Consider the following 21,246-nt stretch of genomic DNA (forward strand, 5'->3'; position numbering starts at 1 on the left):
GTCACTTCAATAAGCCAACAATTATATCACTTCAACAAGCCTATGATTGCATCACTTCAACAAACCCACGATTATATTACATCAACAAGCCCATCATTATATCACTTCAAGAAGCCCATGCATATATTACTTCAACAAGGCCACGATTAGATCACTTCAACAAGCCTACAATTATATAACTTCAACAAGCCCACAATTTTATCACTTCAATAAGCCCAATATTTAAACAACTTCAACAAGCCCACTATTATGTCAATTCAACAAGCCCACAATCATATCACTTCAACAAGCTCAGGATTATACCACTTCAACAAGGCCACTATTATATTACTTCAAAAAGCCCACAATTTCATCACTTCAACAAGCCCACAATTTTATCATTTCAACAAGCCCACTATTATGTTGCTTCAACAAGCCCACAATTATAGCACTTCAACAAGCCCATGGCTACATCACTTCAACAAGCCCATGGTTACATCTCTTCAACAAGCCCACAATTATAGCACTTCAACAAGCCAATGGTTATATAATTTCAACAAGCCCACTATTATATCACTTCAACAAGCCTATAATTATATCGCTTCAATAAGCCCACAATTATATCACTTCAACAAGCCCATGGTTACATCACTTCAACAAGGACATGATTGCATCACTTGAACAAGTCCATGACTATATCATTTGAACAAGGCCATGATTATACCACTTCAACAAGCAAACAATTATAAAATTTCAACAAGCCCACTATTATATCACTTCAAGAAGCCAATTATAATATCACTTCTACAAGCCCATCATTATATCACTTCAACAAGCACATGGTTTATCACTTCAACAAGCCCATGGTTATATCACTTCAACAAGCCCATGGCTTATCACTTCAACAAGCCCATGGTTATATCACTTCAACAAGTCCATGACTATATCATTTGAACAAGGCCATGATTATATATATATATCATTTGAACAAGGCCATGATTAAACCACTTCAACAAGCCAACAATTTTAGAATTTCAACAAGGCCATGATTATATTACTTCAACAAGCCCATGGTAATATCACTTCAACAAGTCCATGACTATAACATTTGAACAAGGCCATGATTATACCACTTCAACAAGCCAACAATTATAGAATTTCAACAAGACCATGATTATATCACTTCAACCAGCCCACGATTTGATCACTTCAACAAGCCCTAGGTTAGATCACTTCAACAAGCCCACAATCATATCACTTGAACAAGCCTATAATTACATAGCTTCAATAAGCCCACAATTTTATCACTTCAACAAGCCCACGATAAGATAATTTCAACAAGCCCAAAATTATATCACCTCAACAAGACCATGGTTACATAACTTCAACAAGGCCATGATTGCATCACTTGAACAAGTCCATGATTATACCACTTCAACAAGCCAACAATTATAGAATTTCAACAAGCCCATGATTATATCACTTCAACAAGCCAAAGGTTATATCACTTCAAGAAGCCCACTATTATATTACTTCAACAAGCCCATCATTATACACTTCAACAAGCGAATGGTTATATCACTTCAACATGGCCATAATTATGTCACTTCAACAAGCCCACAATCATATCACTTGAACAGGCCTATAATTATAACGCTTCAATAAGCCCACAATCATATCACTTCAACAAGCCCACGATAAGATAATTTCAACAAGCCCACAATTATATCACCTCAACAAGACCATGGTTACATCACTTCAACAAGGCCATGATTGCATCACTTGAACAAGTCCATGACTATATCATTTGAACAAGGCCATGATTATACCACTTCAACAAGCCAACAATTATAGAATTTCAACAAGGCCATGATTATATTACTTCAACAAGCCCATGGTTACATCACTTCAACAAGCCCATGGTTATATCACTTCAATAAGCCCAGGGTTATATCACTTCAATAAGCCCACAATCATATCACTTCAACAAGCCCACGGTTATATCACTTTAACAAGCCCACAACTATATCACTTCAACAAGCCCACAATCATATCACTTCAACAAGCCCACAATCATATCACTTCAAGAAGCCCACAACCATATCACTTCAACAAGCCCATGGTTACATCACTTCAACAAGGCCATGATTGCATCACTTGAACAAGTCCATGACTACATCATTTGAACAAGGCCATGACTATACCACTTCAACAAGCAAACAATTATAGAATTTCAACAAGGCCATGATTATATTACTTCAACAAGCCCATGGTTATATCACTTCAACAAGCCCATGGTTATATCACTTCAATAAGCCCACGGTTATATCACTTCAATAAGCCCACGGTTATATCACTTTAACAAGCCCATGGTTAGATCACTTCAACAAGTCCATGACTACATCATTTGAACAAGGCCATGATTATACCACTTCAACAAGCCAACAATTATAGAATTTCAACAAGGCCATGATTATATTACTTCAACAAGCCCATGGTTATATCACTTCAATAAGCCCAGGGTTATATCACTTCAATAAGCCCACGGTTATATCACTTTAACAAGCCCATGGTTAGATCACTTCAACAAGGCCATGATTGCATCACTTGAACAAGTCCATGACTACATCATTTGAACAAGGCCATGATTATACCACTTCAACAAGCCCAGGGTTATATCACTTCAATAAGCCCAGGGTTATATCACTTCAACAAGCCCACAACCATATCACTTCAACAAGCCCATGGTTACATCACTTCAACAAGGCCATGATTGCATCACTTGAACAAGTCCATGACTACATCATTTGAACAAGGCCATGATTATACCACTTCAACAAGCCCACGGTTATATCACTTCAATAAGCCCAGGGTTATATCACTTCAATAAGCCCACGGTTATATCACTTTAACAAGCCCATGGTTAGATCACTTCAACAAGCCCACAATCATATCACTTCAACAAGCCCACGGTTATATCAATTCAACAAGCCCACAATCATATCACTTCAACAAGCCCACAATCATATCACTTCAAGAAGCCCACAACCATATCACTTCAACAAGCCCATGGTTACATCACTTCAACAAGGCCATGATTGCATCACTTGAACAAGTCCATGACTACATCATTTGAACAAGGCCATGATTATACCACTTCAACAAGCCCACGGTTATATCACTTTAACAAGCCAAGAACTATATCACTTCAACAAGCCCACAATCATATCACTTCAAGAAGCCCACAACCATATCACTTCAACAAGCCCACGGTTACATCACTTCAACAAGGACATGATTGCATCACTTGAACAAGTCCATGACTACATCATTTGAACAAGGCCATGATTATACCACTTCAACAAGCAAACAACTATAAAATTTCAACAAGCCCACTATTATATCACTTCAAGAAGCCAACTATAATATCACTTCAACAAGCCCATGGTTATATCACTTCAACAAGCCCATGGTTTATCACTTCAACAAGCCCATGGTTATATCACTTCAACAAGCCCATGGTTTATCACTTCAACAAGCCCATGGTTATATCACTTCAACAAGCCATGGTTATACCACTTCAACAAGTCCATGACTATATCATTTGAACAAGGCCATGATTAAACCACTTCAAAAAGCCAACAATTATAGAATTTCAACAAGGCCATGATTTTATTACTTCAATAAGCCCATGGTTATACCACTTCAACAAGTCCATGACTATATCATTTGAACAAGGCCATGATTAAACCACTTCAACAAGCCAACAATTATAGAATTTCAACAAGACCATGATTATATCACTTCAACAAGCCCATCATTATATCACTTCAATAAGCCCACGATTAGATCACTTCAACAAGCCCACAATCATATCACTTGAACAAGCCTATAATTATATCGCTTCAATAAGTCCACAATTATATCACCTCAACAAGACCACGGTTACATCACTTCAACAAGGCCATGATTGCATCACTTGAACACGTCCATGACTATATCATTTGAACGAGCCCACAACCATATCACTTCAACAAGCCAACAATTATAGAATTTCAATAAGCCCATGATTATACTACTTCAAGAAGCCAACAATTATAGAATTTCAACAAGGCCATGATTATATCACTTCAACAAGCCCAAGGTTATATCACTTCAAGAAGCCCACTATTATATTACTTCAACAAGCCCATCATTATACACTTCAACAAGCGAATGGTTATATCACTTCAGCATGGCCATAATTATATCACTTCAACAAGCCCACAATCATATCACTTGAACAGGCCTATAATTATAACGCTTCAATAAGCCCACAATTATATCACTTCAACAAGACCACGATAAGATAATTTCAACAAGCCCACAATTATAACACTTCAACAAGGCCACGGTTACATCACTTCAACAAGGCCATGATTGCATCACTTGAACAAGTCCATGACTATATCATTTGAACAAGGCCATGATTATACCACTTCAACAAGCCAACAATTATAGAATTTCAACAAGGCCATGATTATATCACTTCAACAAGCCCAAGGTTATATCACTTTAACAAGCCAACAATTATACCACTTCAACAACCCAACAATTATAGAATTTCAACAAGCCCATGGTTATATCACTTCAACAAGCCCATGGTTATATCACTTCAATAAGCCCACTGTTATATCACTTCAATAAGCCCACGGTTATATCACTTTAACAAGCCCATGGTTATATCACTTCAATAAGCCCACGGTTATATCACCTCAATAAGCCCACGGTTATATCACTTCAACAAGCCTACAATCATATCACTTCAACAAGCCCACAATCATATCACTTCAACAAGCCCACAACCATATCACTTTAACAAGCCCACAACCATATCACTTCAACAAGGCCACAACCATATCACTTCAACAAGGCCATCATTATATCACTTCAACAAGCCCACGGTTATATCACTTCAATAAGCCCACGGTTATATCACTTTAACAAGCCCATGGTTATATCACTTCAACAAGCCTACAATCATATCACTTCAACAAGGCCACAATCATATCACTTTAACAAGCCCACAATCATATCACTTCAACAAGGCCACAACCATATCACTTCAACAAGGCCATCATTATATCACTTCAACAAGCCCACGGTTATATCACTTCAATAAGCCCACGGTTATATCACTTTAACAAGCCCATGGTTATATCACTTCAACAAGCCTACAATCATATCACTTCAACAAGCCCACAACCATATCACTTCAACAAGCCCACAATCATATCACTTTAACAAGCCCACAACCATATCACTTCAACAAGGCCACAAACATATCACTTCAACAAGGCCATCATTATATCACTTCAACAAGCCCACGGTTATATCACTTCAACAAGGCCACAACCATATCACTTCAACAAGGCCATCATTATATCACTTCAACAAGCCTACGGTTATATCACTTCAATAAGCCCACGGTTATATCACTTCAACAAGGCCACAACCATATCACTTCAACAAGGCCATCATTATATCACTTCAACAGCAGCAGCATTCAAAATTCAAATGTCTTTTTGAGCCATCTTTCAAAGTAAATAATACAGCTTCAGTTTTCTTCTTGCGTTCTTATTTGGACTATTCCATTATAATGTGTAGGTAACAGGTAGTAGGTACAGTCCGTTTGAGTCAGAAACGGACCGATGAACTGCAAATTTTATCATTGTACAAAATTGCCACATAATATAAATAGTACACATGTTTATCATTTACTAATACCAAACAGCTTTCTGATATTTGAAAATTTCCCGGACTCCACCAAAAAGGTTGTTTAAGAAACTATCATCATTGAAAACGAAAAAGGTGTTATCTTTCTCGGCGGGGTGAAACCGCAGAAACGGAACAGCCAGTCATGGCGGGGGACATCTCAAAATCTATTCCAGGACACCTGTGGGTTCCTTGTCTGTCGTAGTGTCATAGTCACGACTTAAAGGGATGACAAGTGGTGCCACAGTTGCCTGTTGTAAGCCATCCCGAGACCAGTAACCTTGTTCAATGACGTGAGCTACCTTGTTGACACAGTTTTGCCAAGTTTCAGTCGTGATTTTGTTAAGGGATTCCTTAACCAAAACCTCTACGTCACGTAATCTAAAAGTTGTGTTTGATCTGACAACATCTCCTTTGACAAAACCCCATATCATTTCAATGGGGTTAAGGTCACAGTGATAGGGTGGAAGTCCCAGAATATCGTGACCCTTACTTTTTATGTAACTGTCAACTTTGTAGAAAGGTTCACCTTTGTGGGTTTTTATGATCTCATATAGCTGAGGCTTCGTTGCCTTTGAAGGCCGTGCCATCTGAAATTTGTTGAGCCATGATATCATATCACCTTTTCGACTGTTCGATGTCGGGGCTTTACTGTCTGGGTCCTGCACGCTGTGGTATGGGGCATTGTCCATTACGATAAAAGACTTCTCTGGTAGAGCTGGTACCAACTTGTTTTTAACCCAATCGAGGAAAACCGCACCATTCATCTCGGAATGGTAGTCTCTGTTATCTGTGGACTTTGCCCTGAATACCAAGTCGCAGCCTGGGAGAAAGCCTTTGCTGGAGCAACCAGCATGGAGAATGATTAGTCTCTCTCCTTTCCCTAGAGGCAGCTTTCTACATGACCCCTTATCACCCCCCATCGGGTACCCACTGACTGCTGGCAGTGTGCGAGGCATTGACCCAGGTCTCATCCAAGTACACTGGCTCAAACCCTTCCTCGCGCTTCTTCTTTATAGCCCTGAGAAAATTATTTCTCAAGCGAACGATATCAGAGCGTTCACAGAGTACTGACCTATTCTCCCCCGAAATTTTCTTATAACGATACCCGAAAGAGTGTAAGAGTCGCCAGAGTGTGTACTTTGATACTCTGAGGTTGTGTTCTTGCTTCAAATGCTTTTTTAAAAATTTCAGTGCAATTGTATTTGTTTTCAGAATAGAGCTTGTTGATAGACTGCCTTACAAGGTTCTTTTGAAAGTTGTCCAAATGTTTCAATTTGTGTGATTTTGACACGACCCCTACCTGCTTCGCATCACCCTCACAATGTTTGTGTTCCAGAACATTTGTCAGTACCCTTGCTGATACTCCTAAAGCTTTTGCTGCCCGCTTACAGAATTTATTAATGGCATAAAATGGTTTGCCTCTTTCGGCTTCAGTACGGGAAAAATCATACACTTTAATCAACTATTTCACGTCAGCATTCAACTTCATTTTTCATCAGGCATGTGTATCCCGTGCACGACGAGATAGTGGCTGTTCCGTTTCTGCTGTTTCACCCCACCGCGACAGGTAACAACCTTTGCGTTTTCAATGATGATAGTTTCTTAAACAACTTTTTTGGTGGAGTCCGGAAAATTTTCAAATATCAGAAAGCTGTTTGGTATTAGTAAATGATAAACATGTGTACTATTTATATTTATGTGGCAATTTTGTACAGTGATAAAATTTGCAGTTCATCGGTCCGTTTCTGACTCAAACGGACTGTAATCTGTTCATTGAACCATAAATGTTGTTGTTTTAAGGCGTCTGCGACCTGCCTGTCTGCGTAATGGGAGGACACCCTTCAATAAGACCACAATTATATGGTGTCGGCCCGGGAAAGCGAAATTTCAATATTCCCTATTCCCGATAAAGCGAAAACCAAAGATGTGCTAGAAGTGCCGTGAAAGCGAATTGCTATGAAAACATCGGAATACCGTATTTCAGATTAGAGCGCGACCCCAATATTCAATCTGTTAGACTCTTACCTGAGATGAAGTTTCAGTTGTTTGAAGTTTCAGCACTTGATCTATGACAAGTTTAAGCATCGGTGTAGGAAAACCCTCCGAGAAAAGAATTATTGGAGCTGTGTAGTAAAATTCGTTTGTTGTTTGACTTATTTGACTATTTTATTTAATCCACCATGCAAAGACGGTTGTTCGAGCAGATCTCACTAATTCTTAGTTAACTGGACAATTTCTGTCGCCGACATTTTGGCTGTCGGTGCTTTCAAATTTGATATTAAATCTAGGTGTATCTGTGCAGGTATTCTAAATAACACTAAATTTGCAATAATTATTAACCTTCATTAAGACTGCAGTAAGTTTTATTGCAGCGTCAGAAGCAAACATCTGGTTCTATGGCGGCATTTTTGATATGTCGGTAGTGTGTATTCTTTGCATTGAAGCTTGCTGCAAAATTTTATTCAACGGAAGTTTTGTTATATGTAGGGTCATGAAAGAACCAACATACATATGGGTTAATTCGCCCATGTTAGCATGTCGGTGGTTCACCAACCAAACCCCAAACCCACGTTAGATTATGTCAGTAGAGTCAGAGTAATTTACGTTACGTTGTGTTTGTTTACAGCTTTTCTTGTGGTAAATCATCGCACAGACCCACAAGATACTTTTTCTTGATTGGCCTGTTCATCTCTTCTCGCTAATTTCGTGAACATTGATTTTTCTTAAAATTTGGAAATATATGCTCGACATCAGTAGAGATTTATTAAGCAAGTAATCATACGTTACCGTTATAACTCAAAATCTACCATATTTTTCATAGTCATAGTCTTCATCATTATTCATTATCAGAACTAATTTACGTTACTATAATTTACTTTACCGCAACATTTGGAAATTTGGAAAGTTTCTACCATGACTACGGTATCAGACGACGACTCACATTTTTTTGTTTTTCTTGAGTATTGAGAGTCCTGGAAACGAAATTCAGTGTTAACTGTAGTTTGACCGTTCCCGCGAAAGCGAAACCTAAATTGAGGTTTAGTCCAGATTTCGCTTTCCCGGGCCATAACCATTTATATCACTTCAACAAGCCCACAATCAAGTCACTTCAACAAGCCCACAATTATATCACTTCAACATGCCCACAATTATATCACTTCAACAAGCCCACGATAACCGAACTTCAACAAGCACATGGTCATATCACTTCAACAAGCCCATGGTTACATCACTTCAACAAGCCCATGGGTATATCATTTCAACAAGGCCATGATTAGATCACTTCAACGAACCTATGGTTAGATCACTTCAACAAGCCCATGGTTACATCACTTCAACAAGCCCACGATTAGATCACTTCAACAAGCCAATGGTTAGACCACTTCAACAAGCCCACGATTAGATCACTTCAACAAGCCCACGATTATATCACTTCAACAAGCCCTGGATTAGATCACTTCAACAAGCCCACGATTATATCACTTCAACAAGCCCACGATTAGATCACTTCAACAAGCCCACGATTATATCACTTCAACAAGCCCACGATTAGATCACTTCAACAAGCCCATGGTTAGATCACTTTAACAAGCCAACAATTATATCACTTCAACAAGCCCATAATTACAGCATTACAGCGGTTATATCACTTCAACAAGCCCACGGTTATGAATCAACGGTTATATCACTTCAACAAGCCCATGGTTATATCACTTCAACAAGCACATAATTACAGCACTGAACAAGCTTTGAACAAGCTTCAAGCCCACGGTTATATCACTTCAACAAGCCAACGGTTATATCACTTCAACAAGCCCATGATTACAGCACTTCAACAGGCCCACAATTATATCACTTCAACAAGCCAACGGTTATATCACTTCAACAAGCCCACGATAAGATAATTTCAACAAGCCCACAATTATAACACTTCAACAAGGCCACGGTTATATCACTTCAACAAGCCCACGATTATATCACTTCAACAAGCCCACGATTATATCACTTCAACAAGCCCACGATTATATCACCACTTCAACAAGCCTACGATTATATCACTTCAACAAGCCCACGATTATATCACTTCAACAAGCCTACGGTTATATCCCTTCAACAAGCCCAATCCATGAGACTAACTTGAGTCCTGGTACACTGATATGCTACTGTGGTCAACCCATGAGACTCGAGACAAGTTACAGTGATAATCTCGCCTGCATTAGTTTTAGAAATGAAGAGTTATTTGACACACTGACACACGCACGCACGCACGCACGCACACACACACAGAGGAAGTTCAGTGTCACCTTGTACAGCATGAATCCGATCTGCAGGCGCTTGTCCTTGACACTGCAGACGTTGACCTTGTGTTCCTGCATCAGGGCGATGACGATGCTACACTTCCCCTCACTCTCTGCGTCATCCATGTCCTGGTTGAAGTCATCTGGGCAGGAACAACATGAGGGTATTGGAAAAACAAGAACCAGATCACCTTCATACCTGCTTACACTGGCACCTAGCCCTAGACTAACACCGGCACCTAGACCTAGACTAACACCGGCACTTAGATCTAGGGTTACACTGGCACCTAGACCTTGGCTTACACCGGCACTTAGAGATAGGGTTACACTGACACCTAGACCTAGGCTTACACTTGCCTCAAGACCTAGGCTTACACTTGCACCAAGACCTAGGCTTACACTTGCACTAAGACCAAGGCTAACACTTGCACAAAGACTTAGACTAACACCGGCACTTAGATTTAGGGTGACACCGGCACTTAGAGATAGGGTTACACTGACACCTAAACCTAGACTAACACCGGCACCTAGACCTAGACTAACACCGGCACCTAGACCTAGACTAACACCGGCACTTAGATCTAGGGTTACACTGGCACCTAGACCTTGGCTTACACCAGCACTTAGATCTAGGGTTACACTGGCACCTAGACCTTGGCTTACACCAGCACTTAGAGATAGGGTTACACTGGCACCTAGACCTATGGCTTACACTGCACCAAGACCTAGGCTTACACTTGCACAAAGACCTGGGCTTACACTTGCACTAAGACCAAGGCTAACACTTTGCACAAAGACCTAGACTAACACCGCACTTAGATTTAGGGTGACACCGGCACTTAGAGATAGGGTTACACTGGACACCTAGACCTAGACTAACACCGGCACCTAGACCTAGACTAACACCGGCACCTAGACCTAGACTAACACCGGCACTTAGATCTAGGGTTACACCGCACCTAGACCTAGGCTTACACCAGCACTTAGATCTAGGGTTACACTGGCACCTAGACCTTGGCTTACACCAGCACTTAGATCTAGGGTTACACTGGCACCTAGACCTTGGCTTACACCGGCACTTAGAGATAGGGTTACACTGGCACCTAGACCTTGGCTTACACCGGCACTTAGAGATAGGCTTACACTTGCACCAAGACCTAGGCTTACACTTGCACCAAGACCTAGGCTTACACTTGCACCAAGACCTAGGCTTACACTTGCACCACTTGATTCCATACAAAGAGTATGCTCAAAGCGCTACATAAAACAAGGTGATGGAAGTGCTACAACACATAAAACATTTGTACATAAAAAGCTTGAAACCTTTCAGGACATGTTTGTTAAACACTGTAATACTTTCTCAAGAGGAATGTTTTCAAGGAATGTTTTCAAGGCACATTTGAAGGAATCAAGGGATGTTGTTCCTGGTTCGAGAAGCAGCTGGTGCCATAGTGTTGGGGCTCCACAACTAAAAGAATGAAAACCAACGGATTTTAGTTTACGTCTTGGGATGACCAATAGATGTTGATCAGCTGATAGTAAGGCTCTCGATGGAACATGTTTGGTCACCAACTCATTGAGGTAGTCGGGGGCAGTTTCATGATAAACTGATGGGCTAGACTCAGGATCTTAAACTCCACTCTGCTCTTATGGGCAGCCAGTGTAAGGCTCATAATAATGTTCTCTCTTGGACACTTTTGTGAGAATGCGAGCTGCTCAGTTTTGTACTCTTTGTAGTTTTGAGATGAGTGTTTCTCACAATCCGTAGAAGACCCCGTTGCAATAATCCAACTTCGATAGCACTAGGGATATTACAAGTGAATAAGCAGCTGGCATTGTTAAGGAACTTCTGATGACACTTTCACCTAAACCTTAACTAACACTGGCTTCTCAACCTAGGCTAAAACTTGCACTAAGACCTAGAAAACACTGTGTCAAAGACCTAGGATAACACTGTGTCCAAGACTAGGCGAACACTGTGTCAAAGACCATTGTAACACTGTGCATAAAAGACCTAGAATAACACTGTGCCCAAGACCAAGGCCCACAGTGTGTCCAAGACTAGGCGAACACTGTGTGCCTAAGACCTAGGAAAACACAGTGCCCAAGACACTGCTAACACTGTCCTAAGACCCACAGTGCCCATAACCACTAACACTGTGCCTAAGACCTAGGAAAACACAGTGCCCAAGACCTAGAAAAACACTGTGCCCAATACCTAGGATAACACTGTGTCCAAGACCAAGACTAACACTGTATCCAAGACCTAGGGTAACACTGTATCCAAGACCAAGACTAACACTGGATCCAAGACCTAGGGTAACACTGTGTCCAAGACCAAGACTAACACTGTGTCAAAGACCACCGGCTACAGTGCCAAAGACACGGTGCCCAAGTGTCCAAGAAAAACCCTGTGCCCAAGACCTAGACTAACACTGTGTCCAAGACCTAGGGTAACACTGTGTCCAAGACCAAACACTGTGCCAAAGACCACGGCTAGCACTGTGTCCAAGACCTAGACTAACCCTGTGCCCAAGACATAGACTAACACTATGTCCAAGACCTAGACTAACACTGTATCCAAGACCAAGACTAACACTGTATCCAAGACCTAGGGTACCTGTGTCCAAGACCATAACACTGTGTCCAAGACCCTAGGAAAACACAGTGCTAACCACTGTATCCAAGACCTACCAAGACTAACACTGTATCCAAGACCAAGACCAAGACCAAGACTAACACTGTATCCAAGACCTAGGGTAACACTGTGTCCAAGACCAAGACTAACACTGTGTCAAAGACTAACACTGTGCCAAAAGACCTAACACTGTGCCAAAGACCAAAGACCACTGTGTCCAAGCACTGTGTCCTGTGTCCAAGACCTAGACTAACACTGTGTCCAAGACCAAGACTAACACTGTGTCCAAGACCAGGGTAGCACTGTGTCCAAGACCTAGACTAACACTGTGCCCAAGACCTAGACTAACACTGTGTCCAAGACCTAGACTAACACTGTGTCCAAGACCTAGACTAACACTGTATCCAAGACCAAGACTAACACTGTATCCAAGACCTAGGGTAACACTGTGTCCAAGACCAAGACTAACACTGTGTCAAAGACCACGGCTAACACTGTGCCAAAGACCACGGCTAGCACTGTGTCCAAGACCTAGACTAACCCTGTGCCCAAGACCTAGACTAACACTGTGTCCAAGACCTAGGGTAACACTGTGTCCAAGACCAAGACTGCCCAATACTGTGCCAAAGACCACGGCTAGCACTGTGTCCAAGACCTAGACTAACCCTGTGCCCAAGACATAGACTAACACTATGTCCAAGACCTAGACTCACACTGTGTCCAAGACCTAGGGTAACACTGTGTCCAAGACCTAGGGTAACACTGTGTCCAAGACCTAGACTAACACTGTGTCCAAGACCTAGACTAACACTGTGTCCAAGACCTAGACTAACACTGTGTCCAAGACCTAGACTAACACTGTGCTAACATGGTGTCCAAGACCTAGGATAACACTGTCCAAGACCTAGGCTGACACTATGTCCAAGACCTAGGCTAACACTATGTCCAAGACCTAGGCTAACACTGTGCCCAAGACCTAGACTAACACTGTGTCCAAGACCAAGGATAACACTGTCCAAGACCTAGACTAACCCTGTGCCCAAGACATAGACTAACACTGTGTCCAAGACATAGACTAACACTGTGTCCAAGACATAGACTAACACTGTGTCCAAGACATAGACTAACACTGTGTCCAAGACATAGACTAACACTGTGCCCAAGACCAATGCTAACATGGTGTCCAAGACCTAGGCTGACACTGTGTGCTAGATATAGACTAACACTGTATCCAAGACTTAGGGTAACACTGTGCCCAAGACCTAGGACAACATTTACACCTAGGCCTAGACTAACACCGTCACCTACACCTATGAAAAGACTGGCACCTACAGCTAAGGTTACACTGGCATCTAAAGCTAAGCTTTCACTAGAACTAGGCTTACACCAGCACCAAGAACTAGTCTTTTTACTGGATTTCCTAGAACTAGGCTTATACAGGCACCTAGAGCCAGGTTTAGACCGTCACCTAGAGCTAGGCTCTTACTTAATTCTCTTTTATTTCAACTCAACACAATTTAAGTCAAATACATAGAGACAAATGTCTACTAACATTTTCATTGTTAAATAACAACAAGCATACCTGGGTGTGTGAGAGTTAGAAGATATTGTGGGTTGATAGCAAATAGCTTGAGGTCATTGTGCGATCCTCCGGCATTGACACCATCTTCCCAACCTCCATCAAGTCTTACAAAGTGACCTGGAAATCACGTACCATTAGACAATAAAGGTTCGGCCAATCATAAGACACAGGGGTCAAATAGTATCTGGCTCGATGCCATTCATGAAACAAAGTTAAACAAGTTAAAAGAGGAAGGATAATTTCATCAATAATTTCATGCATACTCCAAGAAAGTATTTTAGGAGACCAGTCAATGTAATTTGAAGATGTGTCCATAACACCAATGATATGAGGCTGAGTAAGCGTGGCCTGATCCTGTTGTTCTGTACAGTGCATCCAGCATCTGTGGTCACGTGTCCCTACCTGCACTGTCAGACACTCCGTCCCCATCAAAGTCAGGACCAGTCAGGCAGATTGTCACTTCTTGGAAATGGCGACAAAAGTCCTTGAAGGACATCCAGAATTCTCCGTCATCGCGGGACTCAAGTCCCAGACTATCCTTGGTGTCATCGTCTACCCACTCCCAGTTGACATCACTGGAGAAAAACAGGAACAATGCATGATAGGGGGAAATCAAGGAGGGTGCACTGGCTTGGAAGAAAAAGGGAAACAAGGAGCAGGTACTTGTTGGCGAAAAGAGGGAAACAGGGAACAGATTTTTGCTGGGGGAAACAGGAAACAGGTACTTGCTGGGGAAAACAGAGAAACAGGGAGCAGGTACTTGCTGGGGGAAACAGGAAACATGTACTTGCTGGCCGAAACAAGGGAACAGGGAGCAGGTACTTGCTGGGAGAAACAGTGAAACAGGGAGCAGGTACTTGCTGGGAGAAACAGTGAAACAGGGAGCAGGTATTTGCTGGGGGAAACAGGGAGCAGGAACTTGCTGGGGGAAACAGGGAAACAGGGAGCAGGTACTTGCTGGGAGAAACAGGGAGCAGGAACTTGCTGGGGGAAACAGGGAGCAGGTAATTGCTGGGAGAAACAGGGAGCAGGTATTTGCTGGGGGAAACAGGGAAACAGGGAGCAGGTACTTGCTGGAAGAAACAGGGAAACAGGGAGCAGGTAATTTGCTGGGGAAACAGGGAGCATTTGCTGGGGAAACAGGGGAAACAGGGAGGGTACTTGCAGGGAAACAGGGAGCAGGTACTTGCTGGGGAAACAGTGAAACAGGGGAACAGGTAGCTTGCTGGGGAAACAGGGAAACAGGGAGCAGGTACTTGCAGGGGAAACAGGGAGCAGGAACTTGTTGGGGAAACAGAGAATCAGGGAGCAGGTGCACTTGCTGGGGAAACAGGGGAAACAGGAGCAGGTATTTGCTGCTGGGGAAGAAAGGAAACAGGAGCAGGTACTTGCTGGGGAAACAGGGAGGGAAACAGGGAAACAGGTACTTGCTGGGAAACAGTGGGGCAGGTAACAGGGAGAAACAGGGAGCAGGTACTTGCTGGGGAAACAGGAAACAGGAGCAGGAACTTGCTGGGGAAACAGGAAACAGGGAGCAGGTACTTGCTGCTGAGAACAGGGGGAAACAGGGAAACAGGGAGCAGGTACTTGCTGGGGGAAACAGAGAAACAGGGAGCAGGTACTTGCTGGGGGAAACAGGGAAACAGGGAGCAGGTACTTGCTGGGGAAACAGGGAAACAGGGAGCAGGTACTTGCTGGGGGAAACAGGGAAACAGGGAGCAGGTACTTGCTGGGGGAAACAGAGAAACAGGGAGCAGGTACTTGCTGGGGAAACAGGGAAACAGGGAGCAGGTACTTGCTGCTGGGGAAACAGGGAAACAGGGAGCAGGTAACTTGCTGGAAACAGGGAGCAGGGAACTTGCTGGGGAAACAGGGAAACAGGAGCAGGTACTTGCTGGGGAAACAGGTACTTGCTGGGAAACAGGGAGCAGGTACTTGCTGGGGAAACAGGGAAACAGGGAGCAGGTAATTTGCTGGGGAAACAGGGAAACAGGGAGCAGGTACTTGCTGGGAAACAGGGAACAAGGAAACAGGGAGCAGGTACTTGCTGGGGAAACAGGAAACAGGGGCAGGTATTTGCTGGGGAAACAGGGAGCAGGAACTTGCTGGGGGAAACAGCTGGGGGAAACAGGGAGCAGGTACTTGCTGGGGAAACAGGGAGCAGGTACTTGCTGGGGAAACAGGGAAACAGGGAGCAGGTACTTGCTGGGGAAACAGTGAAACAGGGAGCAGGTACTTGCTGGGGAAACAGGAAACAGGGAGCAGGTCTTGCTGGGGGAAACAGTGAAACAGGGAGCAGGTTCTTGCTGGGGGGAAACAGGGAGAAGGGTCTTGCTGGGGAAACAGGGAAACTTGTGGGGAAACAGGAGTCTTGCTGGGGAAACAGGGAGAAGAGTCTTGCAGGGGAAACAGTGAAACAGGGAGCAGGTTCTTGCTTGGGAAACAGGGAGAAGGGTCTTGCTGGGGAAACAGGGAGCAAGTACTTGCTGGGGAAACAGGGAGAAGGGTCTTGCTGGGGAAACAGGGAGAAGGGTCTTGCTGGGGAAACAGGGAGCAGGTTCTTGCTGGGGAAACAGGGAGAAGGGTCTTGCTGGGGAAACAGGGAGAAGGGTCTTGCTGGGGAAACAGGGAGAAGGGTCTTGCTGGGGAAACAGGGAGAAGGGTCTTGCTGGGGAAACAGGGAATTTCCACATGCAGTGATGCACGACTAGATTAGCCAGACACACATGAGGTGAAAACTGTTATATGGGTTACATTTATTGCCTGTCTTAAGTGGAGACAATCAGGCAAGATGAATATGTAATGCCCTTAACAATGGGGTCTAGAACCTGTACTATACAGAGAAACTGTTATTTCATGTATAACATGTGGACTCTTGGTTGTTCTAGATCGGGGTACTGCAGACAGTGGCCCTACTTGTCACTCCATGACCCCTTCCACTCAGTAGCATCACCCCACGGGTTCCGGATCCTAACCAGCTTCTCCTCACCCATCTGGTGGCCAATCTGAAAACAGTGCAAGCCTGGTAACAACATGTCCTTTACAAAAGGAAACTAACTTTTAAGGTTACAATGTCAAAGTTTTACCAAGTGTGACCAGTGACCAACTGCTGCCACTCAGATGAGCTGACAATCTGTTCCAACGTTAACTGATGATAACTTTTGTCCAGGGGATAATATAATGAGTATCAAGATCTTCAACCATGAACATCTTAATAATTTAACAGATGTGATAATTTAATGATTCAGACCATATTCCTCCTGTATGTTATTATCATGAAATCAAACAGCATTGCCTGTTACAGGTGGCCATTCCATATAACAGGTGGAATATAAATTGTGACATCTGCAAGGACAGGAGAGAGAGAATTCCTCAGTATTGTAAATCCACGTGACATAACCGTTCCAGTACTAGAATTTGTACTTTACTAAGAAAGTGTAATCCCAAATATAACCTATGTTATATTTGACCACTTTCTAAAATGGCATCGTGTAATCCTCCACTTAAGCTGTCCAAACCTACCTTTCTGATTCCTGTGATTGTGTATGCATGACCAGACACGAGACCGTTAGCATCTGCATTGTTCCCACTCTTCCAGTCTCCCTGGCAACAAGTAAACACACTGGTCAGGGGAAACTTGAATCCATGGCAACAAGATGTCCAGCATTAGTGTTTCAGAAATCAAGTCAGTGATGAAATCATGAATGAAATTACGAATGAACACTGATGAACACATCAACACATAAATAAACACAGAGGTGAACACAGATAAACACAGAGGTGAACACACAGATAAACACACAGGTGAACACACAGATAAACACAGAGGTGAACACACAGATAAACAGAGGTGAACACACAGATAAACACAGAGGTGAACACACAGATAAACACAGAGGTGAACACAGATAAACACAGAGGTGAACACACAGATAAACACAGGTGAACACACAGATAAACACAGAGGTGAACACACAGATAAACAGAGGTGAACACACAGATAAACACAGAGGTGAACACACAGATAAACACAGAGGTGAACACTCAGATAAACAGAGGTGAACACACAGATAAACAGAGGTGAACACACAGATAAACACAGAGGTGAACACAGATAAACACAGAGGTGAACACACAGATAAACACAGAGGTGAACACACAGATAAACACAGAGGTGAACACAGATAAACAGAGGTGAACACACAGATAAACAGAGGTGAACACACAGATAAACACAGAGGTGAACACACAGATAAACAGAGGTGAACACACAGATAAACACAGAGGTGAACACACAGATAAACACAGAGGTGAACACTCAGATAAACAGAGGTGAACACACAGATAAACACAGTGGTGAACACACAGATAAACAGAGGTGAACACACAGATAAACACAGAGGTGAACACACAGATAAACAGTGGTGAACACAGATAAACACAGAGGTGAACACACAGATAAACACAGAGGTGAACACACAGATAAACAGTGATGAACACACAGATAAACACAGAGGTGAACACACAGATAAACACAGAGGTGAACACACAGATAAACACAGAGGTGAACACACAGATAAACACAGATGTGAACACAGATAAACACAGTGATGAACACAGATAAACACAGAGGTGAACACACAGATAAACACAGAGGTGAACACACAGATAAACACAGAGGTGAACACACAGATAAACACAGTGATGAACACACAGATAAACACAGAGGTGAACACACAGATAAACACAGAGGTGAACACACAGATAAACACAGAGGTGAACACACAGATAAACACAGAGGTGAACACAGATAAACACAGTGATGAACACAGATAAACACAGAGGTGAACACACAGATAAACACAGAGGTGAACACACAGATAAACACAGAGGTGAACACACAGAGGTGAACACACAGATAAACACAGAGGTGAACACACAGATAAACAGTGGTGAACACAGATAAACACAGAGGTGAACACACAGATAAACACAGAGGTGAACACACAGATAAACACAGAGGTGAACACAGATAAACACAGTGATGAACACACAGATAAACACAGAGGTGAACACACAGATAAACACAGAGGTGAACACACAGATAAACACAGAGGTGAACACAGATAAACAGGTGAACACACAGATAAACAGAGGTGAACACAGATAAACAGTGATGAACACACAGGTAAACACACAGAGGTGAACACACAGATAAACACAGAGGTGAACACAGATAAACACAGAGGTGAACACACAGATAAACACAGAGGTGAACACACACAGATAAACAGATAAACACAGAGGTGAACACACAGATAAACACAGAGGTGAACACACAGATAAACACAGAGGTGAACACACAGATAAACACAGAGGTGAACACACAGATAAACACAGAGGTGAACACACAGATAAACACAGAGGTGAACACACAGATAAACACACAGAGAGGTGAACACACAGATAAACACAGAGGTGAACACACAGATAAACAGAACACAGAGGTGAACACACAGATAAACACAGAGGTGAACACACAGATAAAAACAGAGGTGAACACACAGATAAACACAGGTGAACACAGGAGGTGAACACACAGATAAAACACAGAGGTGAACACACAGATAAACACAGAGGTGAACACACAGATAAACACAGAGGGTGAACACAGATAAAACACAGAGGTGAAACACAGATAAACACAGTGATGAACACACAGATAAACACAGTGAACACACAGATAAACACACACAGATAAACAGAGGTGAACACACAGATGAACACAGATAAACACAGAGGTGAACACACAGATAAACACAGAGGTGAACACACAGATAAACACAGAGGTGACAGATAGTAAACACAGATACACAGAGGTGAACACACAGATAAACAGAGGTGAACACACAGACACAGATAAACACAGAGATAAACACAGAACACACAGATAAACACAGAGGTGAACACAGATAAACACAGAGGTGAACACAGATAAAAACAGAGGTGAACACACAGATAAACACAGAGGTGAACACACAGATAAACACAGAGGTGAACACAGATAAACACAGAGGTGAACACAGATAAACACAGAGGTGAACACACAGATAAACACAGAGGTGAACACAGATAAACAGAGGTGAACACACAGATAAACAGAGGTGAACACACAGATAAACAGAGGTGAACACACAGATAAACAGAGGTGAACACACAGATAAACACAGAGGTGAACACACAGATAAACACAGAGGTGAACACACAGATAAACACAGAGGTGAACACAGATAAACACAGAGGTGAACACAGATAAACACAGAGGTGAACACACAGATAAACACAGAGGTGAACACACAGATAAACACAGAGGTGAAACACAGATAAACACAGAGGTGAAACACAGATAAACACAGAGGTGAACACACAGAACACAAGAGGTGAAACACAGAGGTGAACACACAGATAAACAGAGAGGTGAACACACAGATAAACACAGAGGTGAACACACAGATAAACACAGAGGTGAACACACAGATAAAACAGAGGTGAACACACAGATAAACACAGAGGTGAACACACAGATAAACAGAGGTGAACACACAGATAAAACAGAGGTGAACACACAGATAAACACAGAGGTGAACACACAGATAAACACAGAGGTGAACACACAGATAAACACAGAGGTGAACACACAGATAAACACAGAGGTGAACACACAGATAAACACAGAGGTGAACACACAGATAAACACAGAGGTGAACACACAGATAAACACAGAGGTGAACACACAGATAAACACAGAGGTGAACACACAGATAAACACAGAGGTGAACACACAGATAAACACAGAGGTGAACACACAGATAAACACACAGAGGTGAACACACAGATAAACACAGAGGTGAACACACAGATAAACACAGAGGTGAACACACAGATAAACACAGAGGTGAACACACAGATAAACACAGTGGTGAACACACAGA

The 21,246-nt window shown here is 42.5% G+C and overlaps 1 protein-coding gene and 1 long non-coding RNA gene across 2 annotated transcripts in view; both read right to left on the reverse strand.

The window, feature by feature from the left end:
* Positions 1–21,246, reverse strand: part of LOC124259257 (calpain-A-like) — a 51,781-nt gene that overhangs the window by 12,811 nt on the left and 17,724 nt on the right. The window contains exons 6-10 of the mRNA XM_046693368.1: positions 17,777–17,857; positions 17,171–17,259; positions 14,657–14,829; positions 14,255–14,371; positions 10,041–10,177 (exon numbers count right to left, since the gene is read on the reverse strand). Of these exons, the coding sequence (XP_046549324.1) occupies positions 10,041–10,177; positions 14,255–14,371; positions 14,657–14,829; positions 17,171–17,259; positions 17,777–17,857 (597 nt within the window). The remainder of the gene's footprint in view (positions 1–10,040; positions 10,178–14,254; positions 14,372–14,656; positions 14,830–17,170; positions 17,260–17,776; positions 17,858–21,246) is intronic.
* Positions 10,499–10,983, reverse strand: LOC124259259. The gene is made up of 3 exons (XR_006893794.1): positions 10,953–10,983; positions 10,586–10,735; positions 10,499–10,537 (listed from the first exon to the last, which is right to left on the reverse strand). It is a non-coding gene; the product is annotated as an uncharacterized LOC124259259 (long non-coding RNA).

The sequence above is a fragment of the Haliotis rubra genome, unplaced genomic scaffold, assembly GCF_003918875.1.
Source record: "Haliotis rubra isolate DU_JTF1 unplaced genomic scaffold, ASM391887v1 Scf715, whole genome shotgun sequence".
NCBI classification, from domain to species: Eukaryota; Metazoa; Mollusca; class Gastropoda; order Lepetellida; family Haliotidae; genus Haliotis; species Haliotis rubra.